Source organism: Cyrtonyx montezumae, unplaced genomic scaffold (genome assembly GCF_038088225.1).
Source record: "Cyrtonyx montezumae isolate F1298 unplaced genomic scaffold, pur_monq_1.0 scaffold_0, whole genome shotgun sequence".
Lineage (NCBI taxonomy): Eukaryota > Metazoa > Chordata > Aves > Galliformes > Odontophoridae > Cyrtonyx > Cyrtonyx montezumae.
In genome coordinates this window covers 17357925-17381003 of record NW_027071824.1, presented here as the reverse complement: position 1 = coordinate 17381003, position 23079 = coordinate 17357925, and the positions used below count along the sequence as shown (strand labels likewise).

General features: G+C 40.0%; 1 protein-coding gene across 1 annotated transcript; it reads right to left on the bottom strand.

Annotated features, from left to right (window-relative positions):
- On the bottom strand, nt 1–15461 carry FAM98A (family with sequence similarity 98 member A). Its single transcript, XM_065729108.1, has 8 exons — nt 15234–15461; nt 12838–12986; nt 11514–11648; nt 8604–8788; nt 6262–6342; nt 4837–4953; nt 2786–2953; nt 1–1907 (listed from the first exon to the last, which is right to left on the bottom strand). The coding sequence occupies exons 1-8, from the start codon at nt 15284–15286 to the stop codon at nt 1143–1145; spliced, it is 1653 nt and encodes a 550-aa protein (XP_065585180.1). The 5' UTR covers nt 15287–15461; the 3' UTR covers nt 1–1142.
- Nucleotides 15462–23079: the final 7618 nt, after the last annotated feature.

The window sequence follows — 23079 nt, the reverse complement described above, 5'->3', positions numbered from 1 at the left end:
GAACATACAGATACTTTTATTGCTCACCTTTTATACAACAGCAAACCTTCAGCCATTTTCTTTCACAGCTTGACAATGTTTATGTACACAAAAAACCCAGCAAGAAGCATTATGTAGCTTTCAGTAAAGGGAAAAACCAAAAAAACAAAAAAAACCAAAAAACCCAACACATTAGAATATCAATCTCAGCCAGGCTTTGTTTTCTGCAGCAATAATAAAAGGGCTTCCTCCAGGCAGGAACTAAACTTCCCAGGCCGTAGTGCATTTCATTAAAATGACAACCCCCAAAACAAATTGCCCTAGATCTGCTGAGCCAGTGGTACTAACTTGCAAACAAAATAGATTTCAGTTTGTCATGTTTTTTCTAGCTGATTTCAAGTAAAAATTAAGTTTGTAGGAGGAGCAACTTGTTTTGGATGGATGCAGGTCAGTTTGAATTGCTACACCTAACTACAGGCCTATGTACACTATCAGTTCACAATTCAGCTTGGTTTTAAATGATCTTTGCAGATTTTGGCGGTGTTAAGTCTTCAGACTTGAGCAAGTGGGAAAAACTTCATTTAATGGAAAATAAGGCTACCAAACATGGCATCTACAGCAGAGCTCACATAATAGACAACAAACCTGTCTGCTGGAGGGAAGTTCCTGTGTGGGCCTCCATGCATGTGTAACTGACTAAAACAGAACAGCAATCCAAAAGCAATATTCAGCACTGATTTTACATCATACCTAACTGAACAACGGTTGGGGAATGCAGAAATTCCATTGTATATTGCAACATGTGATTTTGACTAGACTGGTCTTCATGTTTCTTGATTCAGTGTATCAAAGAAAACACAGCGGGTAGTTTTGGAATCAGTGTGTTCTGAGCAGATGTCAGTCCAACATCAAAAAAGCCTATTACTTTTATGAATAAGTGAAGTGCAGTGAGTAGGTACAACGTATTCAATTCAGGCAGGTTGGGGGGAAAAGAGACGAAAGTCTACAGAATGCTGTACTTAGTTCAATACAAAACATCCCACCCCAAAAGATTCTGCCTGACATGTACAAACCTGTACTAATTCAAAAGTGATTATAAGCCAGGACTCTGAAAGCAGGTTTCTATTATTTGAGCTCTGCTGAAGCAAAAATTTTTAGCAGCCTCAGCTCGTGAAATGCCTTCCTTGTCCAAAACCAGACTGATTATACTGATAGCCTCCATGCTGGAAGTGTTGCTCAAACTGCCCACCTTGATTAAAATTCTGTCCGCCTCTGCCTCCCCAGCCGCCTCCCTGACCTCCACGGCCACCACGACCGCCACGGCCACCCCTCCCTCCTCCACGCCCACCCCCTCGGTCACTGTGGGACCCACCATCTTGGTATCTGTTGTCCTGCTGGTAGCCACCACCCCCTTGGTAGCCACTGCCTGCGTATGAAGATGACTGATAGCCACCATAGCCTCCTCCTTGGTAGCCACCGCCACCACCACCATGGTAGCCACCCGTCTGAAAACCTGCATCTCTGTAGTTGCCATCCCTGTAGTTGCCATCCTGGTAGCCACCACCTCCGCCATCTGTCCACCCTCCTTGGAGTTTGTTTCCTCTTCCACCTCCTCTGCCACCATGATCATAACCACCACGTCCTCCTCGCCCTCCTCGATCATGGCCTCCTTGATCATGACCTCCTCGTCCTCCGTACGATGAATCATAGCCTCCTCTTCCTCCTCGGTCATGACCACCATGGCTATGACCCCCATGGTCGTAACCTCCTCGCCCTCCGTATGAGGATTCGTAGCCACCTCTTCCTCCTCGGCCACCACTCTGTTGTGGACCAGCCTCTGGTCTTTTCTGCCAGGGTGGCATCTCAGGAGGTGGTGGTTCAATTTCATTGGGCCTTCCTCCTCTGTCAGGCACTCTGCCCATTAGCACCTGCAAAGGGAAAAGGAGAACTGCTTTAGGAGTTGTAAAATCTCACAGAAGCAGGTGACGTTTAATATTGATACTGGAGATAAGTTAGAGTACAAATCAGCAGCAGGGCAGTGCTACATTCCTAGTAAAGCACATGTAAAATCCGATGATAAATACCATCTGTCTTCCCATTTCAAGTTTTACACCCCAACTACACTAAAAAGGTGCAAAAATTATTTGGAGTGGGAGGTTAAAATTACACCACTGTAGCATTCTAAATGAATTAGAACATTACCTGAACTACAGAATGGAGAAAAGTGTGTGTGAACGCACCATTTCAAAAGTACATTTCTGAACACTGCTCCTGATCTTCAAGTTCAGTACATGTACTTTCGTAAGCCTGTAAAAACTTAACTCTTGAAACATGGGAAACTGTTTGGTCAAAAATCATATTTCTATTATATCATTATTAACAGTACACCTGATTAGAATCTCTCATTTGTGTGCAGAGGGGAATCTGACCTGTAACAAAAGATTTTAGTAGATTCTATTTATACAGGACTGAAAGTTACTATGTAGGTGTTACTTTAGATATTATGACAGAATTTGGTAGCAGCAGTGCAAGGACATCAGTAATGCTGATAAGATAGAGCAGGCAACTGCCGCTGAAAATAATCAAATATGTTTCAGGTATTTTTCCTCTAAACCTCAACAAGTAAAACTGCAGTTCCTTATAACACACTGATGCATAATTTAGAGTACACAGACACCAGGTTTCTTATCCCCAATTCCCAACTTCTATTTAAAGTCACAAAAAAAGTAGGACTTATTACTGCATTCAAGTTACTTTAATATTCATAATGGAAAAAGTGATACTAGCTACTTGTCACCAAAGGTACCTTATTAATGGCACATGCAGTCTTCTCTCGGATGGACCCACTGCTCGTTCTCATAATTTTTGACAGATCTTGCCGAGCTGCCAAGAGATTTGCAACAGAAATAGTGCACTTAGTGGATAAGAGGGCACGTTTTGGCTGGTAGACTTTAGCCAGTTTTTCTGTCTGACTCTGTTGAAGAAAAGAAAAACAAAACTCAGTCAGCTAAAGCCATAGGAAAGCAATCCCGCGGAATAATCAACACCGAGGAACAAGAGGTCACTGCAAATAATAATAAAAATATATATACGTGAATGCAAAAGCAGTAACCATCACTTCGTAGCCAAGAATCACCACAACAAAGTTAACATTTGTCAAATTAATTTCTTACATAATAGAGGAAACATTATTCTAACTCCAGTGACAGGACACGGATTTTCTGACAGTCTTAACAGCAACCAAGTATGTGCAGACTTATTTCTCAGGCAAACACAGGACAGGTGTGTCATATAGTTAAATAAATTATCACTGACGTGGTACCAAAAGCAGAACGAATTTGGAACCCATGTCAAGCCTTCCTCCTACGCCTGCATAAATCTCTACCCCACATCTATCCCATTTACACTAGTATCACCAAGTCCCCAGCCCTGCATCACTAGAGAAAGGCTGCAATCACTCTTGGAGACTTTCTTCCAATCAGCACCATCACAGAATCAATCCACTGAGAGGTACTGGCATAACTAAATATCTCCCCTACTTGTCTCAGTTCAGTTCTTTGTCTTGCATACACTACAGCCTATGCTAGAAATTGGATCTTAAGACTTAAATTCACTTTGCTATCAATCTCTCTTCCTCTACTGCTTTACAGTATTGATATTTCAAATACCCTAAAGCACAATTATCCAGTTGATACAGGTAACTGGAATCTGTATGAGTCAATGTGCTAGTTACATCTGTATGGTTAGAGCATAATAAAGATGTAGTTCAGATAAAACAGACAGCAATCCATACTCAGTCAGTATGGTTGCAGAGACAGCTGGACCTCAAATGACAGCAGTGGGAACAGGCAAGGGAGATTTTCCAACAATTTCTCAACAGGGCAAGAGTTCAAGGACAAGTTTTAAAAACCTAAAATCCTATTTTTCATCTAAAAGCAGAAAACGGGAACTGATAAGATGGGAGGTATGCATTTCCAAGTGACTCCAGAGTTTTTAGAACCAGGAGTTTGTACTTTTACATTACAAACTGAACAAAGTTTATTTAAAATGAAGGAAAACATTAACTTCATTACCTGACAGTTCACATTTTACAATTAAAAAGCAGCTCCTTTTGAATACATCATATACCAAAGTAAAACATTTGACACTTCATATGTCACAGCTTATGACTAATAACACACCTCAGTTTCAAAACTGCTAGCAGTGTGTTAACAGATTCGGTTTAGCCCTAGAAAATAAACGTTACATATCATTTTTAAGATCCTGACACATTTTATACATTTGTTCTTTTTTAAAGCTATAAAATACAGGAAATGGGGAAAGCATGTAATTATTTTTAAAAGAATAATCATATTACTGAAGTGAAAACACAGCTCGTATCACAGCCAGTTGCACAGTTCAAATACAAGAGTGGCACATAAAATATTACCCTGTCTATGAGGTATAAGTACAAGAAGTGCCTTAGGAGCTTTTCATGTGGACATCTGCTGAGCTGCGCTTGCAGATGCACTCTCAGGAAATCTGATCACTGGAGACAGCACAAAACTAAAGTGTCATCAAGAGAAAATGTTACACTGTCACACAGACAGCCCTTACAGGTTCACACCGAAGTACTCAATGCCAATGGCTGCATTGGTAATCCTTTTAACTATTTTTCTAGCAGTCAGTACTATAGTAACTGCACTTCCTGGCCTTCCTGTATGTTACACATGGTCCATCTTCTCATCTCATATGCTGCTTTTAAATTCAACAAATCAGTAACTCCTCTGGTTATCTCTTGCTCAAAGCAATGAAGCATATTTTCAGGGATACTGAAGAATTATGATAAACCAGGACTTCACAGCAAGTTATCTGTACCTTAGCTCTATCTGACCAGCCAAAGGACTGCACGGTAACATCCAAACGTTTGACTAACAGTTTTCTTCGGACTTCATATTCATTGACTATGGCTTGATTAATTGCTTCAATTTTTTCCTGAAACAAAAATTTGCAAATATAGTCTATAGATTAGAGATAAAACATTTTTACATCAGACAATAAATTACATGGACAGAAGAGAACCAGACATACAGCAATATTAATCAGGGCTTAAGTCTGCAATCAACTATCTTGTCAAATGGATCCACGTAAGCTATGTCTGCTGACACACTTTTCCCAAAGGCTTCAAAGGCTGCCACCTCCATATTCAGCCTTGTACTATACCTAATAGGCACAGCTGTTTGTTGCTCATACGGGACACAAAGCTGCACACTGTTGATGCGTTTCTCAATACTCCCAGAACAGAGAAGCAAAAAGTGAGAAAAGACTAGACGCAGCAAACTGAAGGAGATGCAAGGACAATCTAAATCCTAGGGCCCAAAGTGTCCTTGCCTGCTTAAAAAGAAGTAAGCTTAAGGCCAAAGATAGAGTACTAAAAGTAAGTAAAGTACCATAACAGGATCTTGATTAAAACAAAATCTGCATACAGACATGACAACGATGACAAGCGCCCTACAGGTAGACACCACCATGAGAAATACACATGGTACCACACAGTGCTCTAGAGTCAGAGCAACAGTTGAGATGTATACCAGTAAGAAAATTATTTGTGTACAGACTGAAGCCCATCTGGAGGGAACTGGCGGGCACCCACTTTCAGCCCAGACAATACAAGAATTCAAGGACACAGGCTGCTGGAAACAAAGTAATCAAGTCTTCAAGAAAGAAACTCAAAAGAGATTCAGATTCCTGTCACAGCTTTGTGCTGTTCAGCAGCACCACTACACCAAGGCAACATCCTTCTAGAGCAGCAGGTGACACAACCAAGTCCTGACTGGAGATGATCATGGTTCTGCCACCTGAGTGTACAGCCTTTCTCAGCTTCCACCTGCACAGCCACTGCTTCATGGGGAAGAAGCTACAAAGGAAGAAGACTACTCTACAGCACAGAAAGAGAGGAAGAAATGAGAGGAGGACCCACAGGTTAGCTAGAAAGAATATACAGAAAGGAGCATTATATAATTTTAGCAAAGCTTCATCATCCTGCACTAGAAAGCAGCAGGAGAGGAAGGCACAAGCACACAACTCAGCAGAGAACCCCACTATAAATAGTAGTTTTCTCCTTTGGTTTGGAAAACATCCGTATGTGTCTGATCATACAGATTCATGAGCTCAAGAAAGATCTTTCAGCAGTTGTTGAGATTTACTGTATCAGCGTACATTTTAAAATACTGCAAAAACTTGTCTTTTTGTCTTTATATATGTGAACAACAGAAACAGGCTCTAACACCTGCAGCTGCTTACCCAGTGAGCTGGCCCCAGCTGTTTCTTCAGAAGAGGTTTTCCAACATGATTAGGTGGAACCTTCGCTAGGGTTTCTTTCAGCTGTCAGGAGACATACCAAAATATAAGTACTGCCAAAAAAATAACTTTTCAAGATTCAGCTTACAGCAGAAGACTATTAAATGGTCACAGACATAACAAAGCAGCCTCTAATATCAAGTTGTTTTCTTCACAACAAAGAACAAAATACACTTATTTTGAAAAGCAATGATATTTTAGTATTTCTGGTAGACATGGCTAGAATTATCTAAAAATTAAGAGAGAGATTTACAGAGAGATCTACACTTAAAAATAATAAGTTCCCATGAGCTACAGCTCCCCTTAAATATAGATTCTGTCATCCTTTTAATTTAGGAAAAAAAAACCAGAAAAGCTTGTATCAAAAAGGTTTAGACTTAAGGGTTAAACTATTAGAAGTTTTGAGATGGAAAAGGTAACCTAAGGACTTTGTGGGGAGAAAAATGGAGTAGCAAGGAAAAAGACTTGGATCAAAGTACGTTGGAATTATGAAGCTTCACTTTTCCACTACTGCAAACCACGTTTCTCAACCTCTACAGCTGCTCATTCTAGCAGTTAATTTAACACACGTTGTGTCTTCCAACAGGTGTTGAGTCTCACTCATTAAACAAAGATTTTAAACAGAATAGCAGATCTGTGGGTGGATCATTAACAACAAGTCAATTATACAAAGATGCTATCCCAAACCAAACCACAAACACAAAGAAAAACACAGCTCGATTTTTATACTCCAGTTCAGAGTATTGCCACTGCAAGGCTCACTTATTAAAAACAAGTAAACTAGTGGGTGATTTCTTGCTGTAGCTATCTGCTTAAAGTGAAAATTTTACTCGACTAAGTTACCACATTTTTCTCAACTTTGCAATATATTGTTATTTGCAAAATTAGATGTCTTTCATTAATTAGACAATTTTACTTCCTCCTCAAACACTACCAACACCTGACATGTTTGAACTGAAAGCTGTACAGTATTTCTGAAAAATTACAGAATCATAGAATCTTTTGAGTTGGAAGGGATCCTTAAAGGTCACCTAGTCCAACTCCCCTGCAATAAACAGGGCTAGATAAGGTTGCTCAGAACCTGATCTGTAAGTTACTTTTTTTACTTTATTAAACTGTAAGGATTGCTCAGTTTGAATAATAGAAATTTTGGATAAAAATCAACAAGATAACATTAATGTAGCTTTAATGATTTTGCAAGGTGTATGCAAGATCGACTTTAAAGCAAGACAATGTACAAGGCAGTCAATGAGAGGGTAAAACAAAACATTAGATTAAAAAGATCCTGATCCACTTTATGTTTTGTGTTTTTACACTGTCTTTCACCACAGCTTGCCAACGCTATTCATTTTTATGAATATTTTCTACATTTTACTGAAAACAGAGACATATTTCTTACACATATGTCAAATGCCCTTGACAATACCAAAACCAGAAAAAAACTGCTTCCTAGATTGATGGAAAAAGCATCATTCCCCTCTTTAACAGGTCACACCAAACAGGTTGGTTTTTTTGTCTGTTTGTTTTGAGAGGGGCTGGGAACAACAAATAGAACACTTGTTCCAGCTGCTTAAATTTGATGAAGCACATTGCAACTAAAGGGTTAGTCACTCAGAGTACTTTGTGGAGCTACATAAACACATCTGTTCTTTAAAGTTCACAAAGGTTCTTTGCTTTTTTTTCCCCTGCAAAAGAAAAACTATGCGTCTGTACACTGAACAGTCTATTGCACTTCATTTTTCTGCTTTATAAGAATTGCTTGAACAAAAGGAAAACTTCAATAAAACAAAGAGCAATCTGGAGAACACATACATGTAAAGAAACAAAAATGAAACCACAAGAACTGATAAAGCCTCAGGGAAAAGGAGTAAACTTGACTTTAGTTACAACATCTTTTAATCTAAACATTTTTAACAGGAGGTTCCTGTAGAAGTTTGCTCTTATGTCTCTTTCTTGAAATAGATTTCTCCTTAACATTCTTCCCGAGGCCTAAGCTCAGCATTTCCTATGTCTCCTACAACAGGTGATGACATTAAAACCTAGAGCAGAGTAAGAAACACCTCACCCTTTAAGGCAATGATAGCAGCAGTCCCTGAACCCGTGCCTTGGCATGGAAAAAGCCTTTAAACTCATTTTCCAAATTCTGACTCTTGGCATACCCAGTAAACCATCACGATTCAAACACTGGAATTTCAAGAGAGACAAATCTCTCCTTGGTAGCAGAACTATTTTCCATTAAGACAGCAGCATAGTAAGTACTCTAGTTTTGTTCCTTTGGATCTTACTTTTTTTTCAATTCCACTGAAGAACTGGAACATCGTTATGTTGGCTGGAGGCTTGGACATGCCTAAAGCAATACATATGCCTTTTAGCTCCTGAAAGACTTCACTGCCACCTCCTTCCTGTGCTTTTTTAGGAGGGGCGTTCACACACAGCATTCTGGCAGCTTCCAGTTCTGAGATGAGGTATGCTGGGGTAAGAAAAATTAGATTTCAGCATCAGATATAGCCAAGGAAAATATTTTAGAACCAATGATAACTCAAGTGCTTACAATCAATTCATGTGTAAATGGCATGGCTTAGTTAAAGCTGTAATTCTGGTATCACACAACGCTCATATTTCTAACAACCACTGAGCTAAATATGCATAAACAGGGAAAAAGTTCACTGCAATGAATTAAAGCCTGGAAAAAAAATCCCTACAACTCTGACACGTATTATTTCAGATTTCAGTGCACACCTCTTTTCCTTCAGGCTTTGCCCAGCAAGGACAGGAGACTAGGAATGACAAAATAAGCAGGATGAGAGACTAGGACATGCACTTCAAGCTAAACATGCAAACACTGCTTGAGGTTCTGGGAAATGAAACAAGGACACGAGTTAATGAAAAGAAAATGTTGGATGAACCTCTTCTACTTTTCCCAGGAAAGATGCAGAGTGGAAAAACAACCTCATTTTTTAAAGTACTCTTGAGAATTCAGGTTTACCATTCCAGAAAAGAAAACAGCAACCGATAAAGTCAACCCTATAATATTGGGGAGCCACGTATGCACTCTAACTGTAAGTGCCTATCATCACATCTGAACTTCACTGTCAAAAAAAGAAAAAAGAAAACAGCATCAGGATGAGAGGAAATGGTTTTAAACTGGAAGACTAGACATCAGGAAGAAATTCTTTGTTGAGAGGATGGTGAGACACTGGAACAGGTTGCCAGTGAGGCTGTGGATGCCCCTTTCCCTGGAAGAATTCAAGGCCTGGCTGGATGGGGCTGTGAGCAATCTGGTCTAGTGGGAGGCATCCCTGCCTGTAGAAGAGGTTGGAACTAGATGGTCTTAAAAGGTCCCTTCCAACCCACACCATTCTATGCAAAATCACAATTTCTGAACAAGGTCTGCATCTGTGACTGCAGCACTGTGACGTAAGTTACAGTAATAAAAAGCTAGCACACAGCCTTTAGCTGTAGTTTTCACAATTTCATGGTTTGAATTAAAAAACAAACAAACACATTTAACAATACTTTTGTTTTAAATCACACTGGATGCCTTTAACATCAGTTTAAATAATTAGCTCTTAAAATAAGGATTGAAAAATTAGTTACTACAGTGGTAAAAAAAAGAAGAAAAATAGACTTGTGAGTACATAAAGCTAGCTCACTACCTCCATAACTGGAATTTCTTTTTGCATATTCCAGCACTGCACTGAGCTCTAGTGACGCTGCTCACCAAGACAGTCCTATCTACTTATGTATAGCTGGTGTTTTTGGTAGGAATACTGTTCTGCCTTTCAACTGACATAAGCTACCCACATTTTTGTGTTTTGTTTTGTTTTTTAATATAAAATACCCTGACATTCACACACAGCATAAGTTTTTTCTGAAATAAAAAAAAAAGAAAAGAACGAGTTTATAGCTCACACAAAACAGGACACCTAATAAGTTAGTTTGATGCAGGTAATGAAGCTATGTGAAGGTTTTAAGTATTAGGATTATGTTATAAGCAGAAAGATTTTGGCATCAATTTCAAGTCCACATTTAACAGTAAACCAAGTATTCCTGCTAGGTGGAATGTTAGAGTTTAGCCTCTAAACATGACCTTATATTACCAACATGTACATCACTGAAGACCTCAGGGATAAGCCTGGTCACACACAAGCCACATTTACTGAATGGCTTAGCTCACAGAGAACAAGCAGAATGGCAGATGCGTCTGAACTACAGAATGTTTTAAATGCTATGATTACCTCATTTCACTTGATCTTTTTGAACATATTATCAAATCAAATTCAGATTTAAGCCTTACTGCCAATTCCTCTCCAGCTGCTGCAAAGGAACCTACACTGTAATTCATTCCCCACATCTCAACTGGAGGTAGAATGATATTTCTGCTTTGAATAGTTAAAGAATCATCAGGAACTGAATAAACAAAACAAATGCTGAATTTAAGACCAGATTTAAATTAGTATTAAAATTCTCAACTCTGACACCTGTAATTTTATTATTTTAATTTACATCAATATCACACAATTCTTCCAAATTATTAATTATTAAGTACTATTTCTTCCACATTTAAAATTCCTGAACAGGAATAAAAGCAAGTCAAATTTCCAGATGCACTGGATGAAAAAGCGATGGGAGGACATCACTCTTGCTGCCATTCATTTCTTCTGAAGCAGCAGGAAGTAATAATGAGAGTGTTTATTAAGGGAGACAATCAAAACAACTAGAGCTGGGATCTTTGACACAACCATTTTGATAACTGTTGGGAGTGCAGGAAAATGCAAATCCTATTGCACCTTGCAAGTCATCCTGATGGGGGCTCCAAAACGACGATGCATCTGATGTTAGTGGACATTTTTCTGTACTTTCTGAACACAGCACAGTAGCTAAATGCTGGCAGAAGTCTCACAATTCCCAAATCAGAGTACCTTTTAAGAAGTAGGAGAGGCTTTTTGCTAGTGAATGCGAGAAGGGTTAACACTAAAAATATCATCATGCACTGGCTACAGAGTGACTCGTAAGTTTATGGGACCTAAAAGTGTAATTCTGACACCATACATTACAGGGAAAAAATAATCAGTAATTTTAAGTAGCTGTTTTTATACACTATGGGAAACAAAAAGCCTTGTCACAGCATCTCACTAAGCGTAAGAATATGAGGCCTTGCCCAAAAACCAGATTTGCTTGCAATTTCAACTTACTAAGCAGCAAGAGACAGTTCTTTTGGTTAAGAAGGCGTTTTGTCACATCTCCTGATGTTAACGACGTGTACGGACAGTTCATTTCAGCCAACAACCCACTCATTTCGAGCTGAAATTCTTCGGCTTCATTTGGACCTTAGAAGAAAAATAATAGTTCGTTTACAGCTTTACTTCTCTGGCTATGATTAAAGCGAGTTTACTCTTTAAAGTAATAATGCTTTGCTTCAGTTGCTCTCTAACATGAAAGTGCTGCTTTCAATGGAGGCCAAAAGCTTTTTCTGGGTTTCTCAAAGACACAGCAATACCTATTTGGAGGCTTGGTGTATTAATATCAGTATTTACTCAGTATTGTAAAATCATCTTTCACTCAACGCTTAACCCAGAAGAGAGACTGTAAGTTACACTGTCGTGGTAAACTCAAGTCACACAAAATGAAGGAAGGACTTGATAATATGACAAATAAAATGCTGACAACTTGGAATAGGTGTTTTGAATACTACCAAACTGTATTTTTTACACAAGATGTGCGGGAGGAAACTTATACTACTACAGGAGGTGAAAAGCTATGTTGTTAGCGATAGGGAGTCAATTACACTCACAGAAGAAGGGATGGACAAGTCAAAAACAATGAGGAAAAAGGAAAACAGCATGTGGAGGTAAAAGACAGCAATCTTCGGGCACCAAGTAGATTGAAAACCAAACTCACATTTGGAGTTGATATGCTAGATAATCAGAAGTACAGGTTATCACAACAATTTAATCCACAGAACGTCATAACTACTTGACCAAAAATAACATGTTTTGAACAAGAGGGTTTGTTTCCTCCACCAAAATAAGAAACACTTGCAAGTCCTCTTCTGAGAGTATTTCATAAAGGGGAAAAAATACACGGCACGTACAGAGTTATAGCAACCAACAGTAAAATGAAGATGCAGCTGCTGTAGTCATGAGAATGTTTCCTTGAATAGTAAATATTTCTTACATTCAAATTACAAGCAGAAGGCTTGAAATAAGCCTTTTCATGATCTAATAAAAAACACCCAATTTTTCCTTAAATCCCAATTATTCCCCAAATTTAAGAAACATCTACAGTTGTACCATTAAACAGACCTATTACCAGAATACTGTTTGATCCTTGCTATTACTTCAGCCTCTACTGGCTGCTCGTTAGGAGACTCTGAAATTTGAGGTGAAAAACAACCAAAAATCTAACAGTGTGTAGACAGTACTCACTGGTACATCAGATTTAGCAGTTATGAACCCAAATACATGGTGCAAGAGTACACACAAAATGCACATTTGTGCTAGAGTTATGGCTACTTACTGTTAGTTGCTTGCACGTTTTCCTCTAGTTTACAGAACAGCCGTAACTCAGATACCAACCAAGCACAGAGTTTGGTGAACTCAGGGGAACTGGCACCACGAGAGACTGCCTGAGCCAGTGCTCCGTCGTCTAACAATGGACCTTTGTAACTGACAAGCAAAACAAAAGCTCAGTTTATTAAAGTTGACTGTGACCGATGTCCTGTTGCACATTTATGTTATGCTCTATAGGTATTGAGAGCTACGCCCTCATCAGATACAAAATGCTGAACATCTAAAACTGCAAGATAAATTCCTGTACTAAGCTGTAAATGTCTGAGTAAGCCCAGTCTGTCCATGCAAATTAGCTAATGGCACTGAGAGTGTGTCACAAGATATTACAATCAAATGTTTCATCCTGAAGCAGGCTACCACATACAGCTGCAATTTCTTTGTCTCCAGTTCTTGGAGATGTTATACTTGTCTATGGCAACTGCAGTTCTAAAATACCATTCCTGAATACTGCTTTATAGTATGTTGAACTATCACTACTAGATTGGTGCCTCTTTTTCACCACTTCCTACATGGTGTTAAAGGAAGGAGGACTTTGATACAAATCTTACCAAAGTGATTCTAAATACCCTCTTTGAAAGAGTTATATTCTTAAAAGGGTACAAGAAAAATGACCAGGAGACAGTTCTTTTGCATAAACAAAATAAAGTAGAATCAGGTAAGTGTAAGAAAGCACAACTCTAGAGAATCTGTTTCAGAAGATGCAGTTTTGAGGTCACCTGTGTAGTGACAACCTACTGCAGGAGAGAGAAGAGTAGGGAGAAGATAGCTCTATGAATCAGGAAGAAGCATAAATCCAGAGCTTACCAGAGTGTGTTGAAAATACACAGGTCTTTTTTTATATACTGCACCCAAAACATGAATGGCCAAGAGCAAGAATAACCAACCAAAATCATTCTTTTGAACTTCCAGAGTAAAGTCACCCATTATATCACAGCAACCTAGTGTGTTCAGTCAACTGTGGTCAAATCTCAGGGGAAAAATCTCTCTCAAAGAGCAAATTTAACTGTTACTTTCACTCCTTGTTGTTGCACTTAATGTCACACATAAAGGGTTTGTCTTCATCATAACAGCTTATTAGCATCCAACCACAACGAACGAGCTATACTCAAAAATAACTTCCCCCCACAGAGCAGCTTAACAAGTGACAGAGTTAATCTACTAGCAGCTGATGGGAAGTTGTAGTAGGGATATAATGTGTCAGGTTACCTGACCACAACAGGGCAGACACCTCCAACACACTAACTGAAGCAAGTTTAAGTCCTGTCCCAGGCATACAGGGGAGCATGTATGAGTCAACAGAAACATGAAGTTACTGATTCAAGTAGAAATGAAGCGATGGCAAGTCTTCTGCTTCACCAGGACTTGAATTTAAAACATCTGTTATGCTAAAGGCCACTTTTCCTAGTCTTCTCCTTTGATAGATAGATTTTGATAGATAGATTTTGACATCTTAACTTTAAAATTACTACTAACTATATGATTTCAGGTACACAGCTCTTTGGATACCAATCTGATTGGTACACTTGTGCCTGTGAGCAGCTTCTTACTTCCATTTGTGCTCCCACAACTGCCTATGCTCCACAGCTACGTTCTCTTAGTAGCACTATGTCATTTTGTCAGGTCTGTTTGCTCCTTCAAGCCAGTAATATTCTTTCAAGCATACGGCAGAAGGCAGCTGACCATGGCATGTGCACCATGGCAAGGACCTTTCCATATTTCAGTCACTGCAGTATCTGCCAAAACAGAAGCCTATTTGTCAAGCTGGGGAGCTATCATCACTAACTTAGCTTAGAAACATAATCTTTGCAGCTCGAGTCACACTCCAACGAAGTGATTTATGGGAACATGGCCAATGTGAGTAAATACAGCTGTTTGCACAGTACCAGCAGCACTGAAGCCACGACTGCCTCGAGCTCCCAGCAGCTCAGACGTGCAAGCTTACAGCAGGACACAGTCTGCTCGCCCTCCTCCTTTGCTGACTCCACTGGAATAAGAGGTTTAGATTACAAGTTTCCTGTGCTATGCTTCGTTAAATAAAATAAAAATAAAAAAGAAGGAGCAAAGAAAAAGCGCTAAGTCATTAACAGCTTTTGTTGTTGTCGCCGTCGTTATTTTTCCAAAACGCAAAAACTGAGAGTTTTCCTGTCCCCCGACTTCCCCGTTCCCCACCTCCGGCCTCCCTCGCACCCAGGTTACTGAGGAGACGGTACCACCGCCACAACCCAACCCGCGGGAAGAGCACCGGAGCGCCCGCGCCGCTGCAGCCCCGCGCCTCTCCGCCCGGCCTGCTGCTAAGGCTGGCAGCTCGGCCCGAGCCCCGCGCCTCCGCGGCCCCGCACCTACCCCAGGTCCTCCAGTGACTCCAGCACGTCACTCTCCAGCAGCTCGAACTCCATCCTGTGGCGGGGAACGGCTAAGGGAAACCTGCGCGACAACGGCACGACAGCGGCACTCAGCGCCCCGTTACCCGCAGCGGACCCGTTCACCGCCCGGCCCTAGTCCCGGTCCCTCTGCTCTGAGGAACAACGGCCGCGCCCCACAGCGAGGTGAGCAACCCCCCCACCCCGGCTCGCGCCGCCGCCCAACGTACACTGCTCGCACGCCGCTACACCGCCGACTGCCGGGTTGGCATGTCAGGGTGGAGGGGGGGGAGGCGGGCAGGCGGTAAGCCTCAGGGCTGCCCCAAAATAAGCCTGACCGGCGCTACCTCCTTCCACGGCGTCGTCCACCCTCCTGCAGCGTCAGACCGCGCTGCCCAAAGGAGATGCGGGTGTGAGAGGAAGCGCTTGGCTGCTTTTGTAGGGCGGAAGCAGGAGAGAAGCCTAGGAGACCGTGATTCTGTTCAGGCTCCTACGCGGACAGCCCTAAATAAAGGCCCCCTCCTCGCAGCCGCGGAACACACGTTGGAATGCACAGGGACGAGCGGCGCCGGGAGGAGAGAGACGGAGCGGCACGAGGGACAAAAAGCCTCAGCGAGAGAGCGCTTCCTCGCTGCCGGGAGCCCCGCGGAGACCACAACTCCCAGCATCCTCCTCTAGGCCGCCTCCTGAGCTGCAGCGCCTCAAGGGGCCAGAACTCCTCGCTATCACTGCTTCTGCTATTAAACGTGGGTCAAGCTACTGATTGAGGGGGGAAACGCCTCTTGGAGACCAGCAACTTAATGAGAAAGGAGCGATATGGACATTTATTTACTTGCTTCTACTTAGACAACGGTTGATAAAGAGTAGCCGTAGGCTACTCCAGACAACCTACTCACACAGCTAGGGCTCCCAGCAAGCTGCCTTACCATTACTGGGTTAAACTTGTCTATAAAGATGTCCTGCTTTTACCCATTCACCTCAGATGCTCCGTTGAGCTATTCTGTGACTGGAACTTGGCACGCTGTTTCCTCCCAAGTTCAACACTGCAGCTGAAGTCTTGTGATAACTTCACGGATGCAAGGGTTGTGCTCAGCCTCTTCATGAGGCTGAATGCAGGGGCCAGATCCTGGATAAACTGAGCATCTTAAGGCCAAAGCACGTCTGCTTTCCACTAAGGACCTTCATCCCAGTCGGCCAGAGATTGGAAAGGGATGGTGTAGGTGATGTTTCCATTTGCACAAGTGCTGTTTTCTGGCTGTCTGTATACACAGGCACAATCCTGTGTGAGTGTGTCAACTAAGAATAGAAATTCATCCTTGCTGGTGAGATACAGGCAGATTCACCTCTGCCAGGCCACCAGATTCAGCAACTCCAACCAGTGCTTTTCTTACTGCAGGTAAGAAGCCAGGTTAAAAAGCAGCCTGTGGGGCAGTTAGTTTTTTCACTAGTTATAGCATAGCACGTTCCCAAAAAACCCATCAGCAAGAACATCCACTTATTTTCTAGAGTAGCAAGATCTCTTCTGCTCTCCAGCTTTGGTTACTAAAGGAAGGGATAAAAGTAATGGCAGTCTCTTCTAGACAGGGTGTTTGACTCCACCCTCATGTTACTCCTCTACTAGATAAAGGATATCAACATTATGAAAATTAGTATACAAAACAGCCTCTGCAGCAGCAAATTAATGCAACAGCAAGCAGAGACTACACCATTAAATTCTTCAGATTATACAGGTGGGCAAATGTTACTAGGCAGTTCTGCTAGGAATCACATTAGCAAAACGTGGAGCTTGTGAAGGGAATACAACTATTTCTGAAGTGCTGTCTTTCCCTGAAGAGTTGCAGCAAACTAGTTTACGTTTTTTCATCACAGAGATAAAACAGGATGAGCATATCTGTACACTGTAAAGAAATGTTACATGTTATTTTATAGGATAATCATCCACTATGATAAATCCACAAAAGTCGTGCTGTCTGATGTGTTTGTTCTTTTACATACATCTTAGGTCCTGCTAGGACATTTTTGTTGGTGAAACACAGCAGTATCCCTCTCAGATGAAGTAATTGTGGAAAGGGTTAACATGACTTTTTCTCATGTGTTCAGAGGAAAGTCTGCATGAGTAATTTAACATGGTTGCTGAGTTGCATAATAACAGTAAGACTTTAGATTAAGTATTGAGGTAGTTTTAAAAAGCCTTTTTTCCTCCTTTGAGCAGATCTTCCAAGAGATGCTAAAGAGCAAGAAAAGCCCAGTGAATCAGGAAGCTTCAGAAACAAGCTCCTTCTCTTGCAACTACTAAATCCTGAAGTAGCCAGCACACTGTTCATTCTCTTTAGAGAAAAGTTTTTAAACAAAAAGCACTCAGGGTCCAGTGTTATTTCATAAATGTTTAATGTTTGTCTTTAAAATAGTACTGTTTAAACAAGAGAAAAAAGCATCTACACATAAACAGTCTTCTTGGACACTGGCAAAAGAACTTACATTACAGACAGACCCACGGACACCATGTTCAGCATTTAAGAATACAGAAAATCCTCAATGGTTTACCATTTTAATAATGAAAAGAATGTGCTCTCATACCAAAGCAAGGAGATAATTCCAGGCATGCAAATGTGCACCCACCTTCTCAGAAGAGGATTCCAGAAGCCCAGCAGCTCCAGATAACATATTCATAGCTCCTGTGGAAATTAACCAAAAGCCAAAAAAGGGAATAATGGGCTTGATATAGCAAATTGAGTGCTCATCCTAAAATCCTTATTTCTGACCATCTGGTGAGTTCAGCTGTTACATTCCCAAGTTTGAGGCCTTTCTGATCCTTTTCTCATCTGTTTCACAGTTTTTTAAACCCACAAGCACTTAAAATAGTCTGGAAAGCTTATAACAGAATGAAAATAGTTATGGTTGAACGTACAGTGAATGCAGGTATCACACTAGGATTTGTAAGAACTAGGATACCAGAATTTATGTATTTGATGCTTTGGTCTTGGTACAGTGTTTAATCTATTTCTTGAGTTCTGAAACACAAAGTTGACCCTGAGAGGAATAATACAGGTATATTAGTATCTTTAATGATGTGATCTCTCTTCTACAGACACTATAGCCAGCTTCAAGAAGGTTGTCCTCACCTGTCCAAATGCCAAATACATCAAATGTGTATTATGCAAAGTGCTGTAGCAAATGCAGGTATGGAATTTCCCCCCAGCAACCAAAGTGAATCCATTGCATTCATTCATTGCATTGAATGCACAAAATACAAGTATGAATTATTTTTGTAATTTGTATCTCATAATCGACATATACTGGTTTTAAACCTCTCTTATAACTTGATGAAGTAACACAGTCTGTAAAACAAACTGCCAGAGGACACGAACTGTAAAAAGCCCTTGGAATGCAACGTATTAAATGGGTTTAATTGCAATAAGCCTTCAGTTTTTATGAGGAAATGCAGTCACCAACAATGCTCTGCTAATGGACTTTGTTGTCCTGTTCTCCTGCAAACCAGGCACTTCTAGACACCTGTCTTTAAGGTACACAGATATTGAGTCCTCTCATCTGATCATCTGGCATTTTTCTTTTATTTCTGGTTCTCATATCTGACAAAAGATGAATAGCCTAATGTGTTTCCTGATGTGAGGATCCTCTCTACTGTTTCTTTATTAGGTAACTGTTACCAGGCTTCTGCACTTCTTTACTACTCTTCACAGCTACTCCTGCTACTAAGTATTTTGCTTCAACATTCAAATTCTACATTCATTAGTCAAACTAAACAGGGTTGTATCCCAACTATTCTGCTTAGATGCCAGCTAAAGCTCCCTCACAAAGCAGATTCTCAGAGTATTTTATTAAGACTTGAAAACAATAACTTATATGTGTGCTTTGCTTTCTGTAAACTGAATATTCTGCAGTCAGCATATTGGTAAAACATGAAGTAGCTCTGATACAGCTTTATTTGCTGTAGCTATTCAAACATCCTCCACCATCTACTCAATTTTGATGGCTCAGCTCTCTGCATCCCCAGTTGTTGTAGGAGCATTCTGGGAATTATTACAGCAACTTAAGTAGAATCGCTAACTTAAAAGTACTCAGCCTTCCCACTGCAGGAAGAGCCTAAGAGGTGGTGGTAGGATCACAAATCAAAGCCCAGAAATTAACACTAAGGCAAGAAACCTCGTTTTCTGCTCTAAGATGAAGTAACAGTCTGCAGCTGCTTTACTTGGCTCAGGTTGGTTACAGCCAAGAATACATCCATACTGGTTAACAGAAAAGGTGGCCTAGCAACTATAAACTTGCATCTCTCTTCAGGATGTTCTGTATTCCCAGCACGGCTGCACATACCATCCTTGTACTTACTCTGCGTAGGGGGTAAACGAGGGACAAATTCTATCGCAGATAATGATTTAGCTACCTTTGCCTTTCTGTAACACTCTGAAAGAGTAATAAACCAACACAATGTTACATTAAGTGCCCACAGAAAAACCTATCTCATGTGGTCTCTCTTGAATTTCTTCAGGGGAAAAAAGTCTATACTGCAACATGTTAAGCAGGCATTCTTGATCACGTCATTCTAGTCACAGATGAAGTAAGTTTGCAACTCCAAAGCTGTCCCTACACAAAAGTATAACTTTAGCATGCTTTGGGATGTACTGGCTTGGTGGACAGTTGCCTATTTAAAGAAACAAACCAACCTACTTCTGCCATCATTACTTTCCCCTGATATTTCAGAAAAAAACCCACTACCACCACCAACAAAAAAAAACACGTGAGATTCACCAGTCTAAGAAAATAGTTAAGAAAGTAGGCAAATTCAAATTATCTGTGTTTATGGGGAAAATTTAAGATATTTGTGCAGCTTCCCTTAGGTAAGAATTTATTTCCTCTCTTGACAAGAATTAAGAAGTGGCAGTGACCTGTATCTTAATCTGCTGCTTGTAATTTCTACCAGTAAGACAGACATGTATTTGATAAAACTTGTAACATAACACTGGTTGGTACATTACTTTCCTACTCACACAGCCAGTTAAAACAAACACACAACCCTCCCAAAAGCCCCTATGTTGCTTTAGTAAAAACTCAAAAGAAATAATTCCAGCAAGTTGGAAACAAGATTTAGCTGCTAAATCTACCACAATAAAATAAAAGACTATCACAATAAAATAAAATAAAATTAAATTAAATTAAATAAAAATTTAAAAAATTCCAGCATTCTGTCTAAACCATGACTTTTGCTTTTACAGATTTCAGCAAAATTTAAATATTTGAAGGCTGCTTCTACTTTCCAAATAGAGCCACAGGTGTTAAAAAACCAAACAAGCAAAACAGAGCTCACAATAAGTAGACAGAATGCCAGCAGCTTTTCCATGGCTCTTTTACTGCCTCTTAATAAAAAACTGTCTTGCCACAGACTTGATCCAAGAGAATGTTCTTTCTGCCAGCCTCCAACATGGCAAGTTGAAAGTTGCAGTATAAAATAAATGCCTCGAGTTAATTCATCATCCTTGTAATTTACTAGGTATCTGTGCCTACTCTGAAGATGTGTAAAAACAGAAAAATCCAAGTAGACTTATTTATTCCCTATCAGCATCTTTATAAAAATCAGGAGAAAGGCAAATTATCCCTCATACAACTTGTAAAGAAGTGGGCCAGGAAGGAGAGGTAATGTCATACTGCACCATTCAAACATACAAGTAAATTCCCCTCCATTAACTCACCCCTCCTCCTGAGGATCTGGAGTCAAGCATCCAAGGCCAGCCTAGAACTTAAGGCTTTCCAGTCAGTTCACTACGCTACAGCTCTGCCAGCACAGGGGATCAGTACAGTAGATAAATCATTTACTGCATGCCTCTGAAAACCACAGCAAAAATAAATAAATAAATAGATAGATAAACAAAAAATATATACACATCATTTCACAAAACTTTAAAACAACAAATGCCTCCATCAATATGCCTACACATCATAGTCCACACCACTCATTTTGTTCCTACACATTCCAGCAGTTTCAGGAGTATCTTTTACTCCTACTTTAAAAAAATAAAACAAACACAAATGAATCTCACTTTCAGTGTGGAACAGTGTCCTAGTCCACTCCGGCACAGAAGAACAACTATTTGACCAAAGGGCATGAAAGGAAGTACTATTTAACTTGTATCAAATAAGACTCATCTTCTGGAAGGCTTAAGACAAATTCAAAGTAACAACTCTTGGTTTCTCATTTGCAAAGCTCAGGTTCTCTACATTCCTGGCCAGCAGGGCTGTGTGCTGATGACGAATGCTAGTTGCAGAAGCAACTGATAAAAATACTGAATTTACACTGATGTCCTTTCCACCAAAATAAAGTTACTCAAGAGCACTTCCCACACAGGTGAGAAAGCACTGAATGAGGCTGCCTGAAGATTGTCCAAATGAATTTCTCTACTGCTGCATATACTGAGACCTTCATGAGAATGAATCTGAGAAATGAAACTAGCCATGTGGTCTTTATTCCAAAACAACATCATTTAAATGCAGATCTGTGGGGAAAAAGAAAAAAACAAACAAACAACCAAACAAACAAAAACACCAAAAAAGCCAGCATTTCCTTCCTATCTCCCTTCTCTGCACTATTATCCTTCAATACATGGCAGGCAAGCTTGGTCCCTCTTCTTCCACATTAAGATTTCCAAGGGACAAGGCACTTCACTGAAGAAACTGAAAAGAACACAAAGGTAGAATATTCAGCTGTCAACTGTGAACAAATAAGCTCAGATACATAATCAGACATTTACAGAAAACTGAGTAACAACTACAAAGAACTTTAAGAAAGAATAAAAAATAAAACAGTTTAAACAACCCATTTCCCAACTTCCACTTTAAAATTTTCAAAAGCAAATGGTTATTTGAAGAAAGTAGGGCAGTGATACTAACAAATTCTCCTTACGTTCAATGCAGGAACTGCTTAAAATTGTGAAAAGCAGTCAAAAAAGCTCTCTCAAAAGCTTCTTCCTTTCCTAATTACATTTTTGGGTTGCTTTTTCCTTTTTTGTTATTGACCACATAACTCTAGCTTTACAAATTCAGATTACACTGTTGTATGTTCTTACACTTCTAATATAAAAAGCACAATAACGACTCTGAAAAAATGTTTAATATAATCTTTACATAGTCATGGAAACAGAAGAAAAAAATGCCATTTTTCCCCTCTGAAAATCCACGTGCTGATAGTGACTACAGTAATGTGAACTCTGCTTGTTTCCCCCCCTCCTTTACAAAGGGCTTAGGATTTCAAACAAACTTCCAGCGATGATGTTGACAGAAGTTCTTCCATTGACTTCAGCTGGGAATAAATCAGCATTTTACTGAGCAGGCTAACTGTTGAATATCTTCATTGTCTACACCTTCTCAATTTTATCAACTACCACAGGAGGTACTTTCATACTTGAAATAAAACATTTTCCTAGAGCTAAAAAAAAAAAAAAAAAAGAAAAAAAGAAATAAGAAAGTCTTGTTGAACACCGTATTTTTATTTTTTAAACAATTTACAAATAAAAATGTTCAATTTATCCAAGCAAACACATTTAATACTTTAGTCTTTAACAAGCTATACAAATGAAAAAACATCTCTCTAGAGCCTTCGATAGCTCTAGGATCATTCAGGGTAGGCATGCATATGTCTCTATCACATGAAGCGAGTCCAATTCCTGACACCAGGGTTCTGTCTTCTATTTCTTCAGGGCTGGTCAGCTGCTAAATGATTTAACACAAACAGTTACTGGATCACAATACAACGAAAGAAAGCCCATTTCAAAACAAGTATGTGACCTCAATATGTCTGATCCAGGTGTCAGGCCACAGAG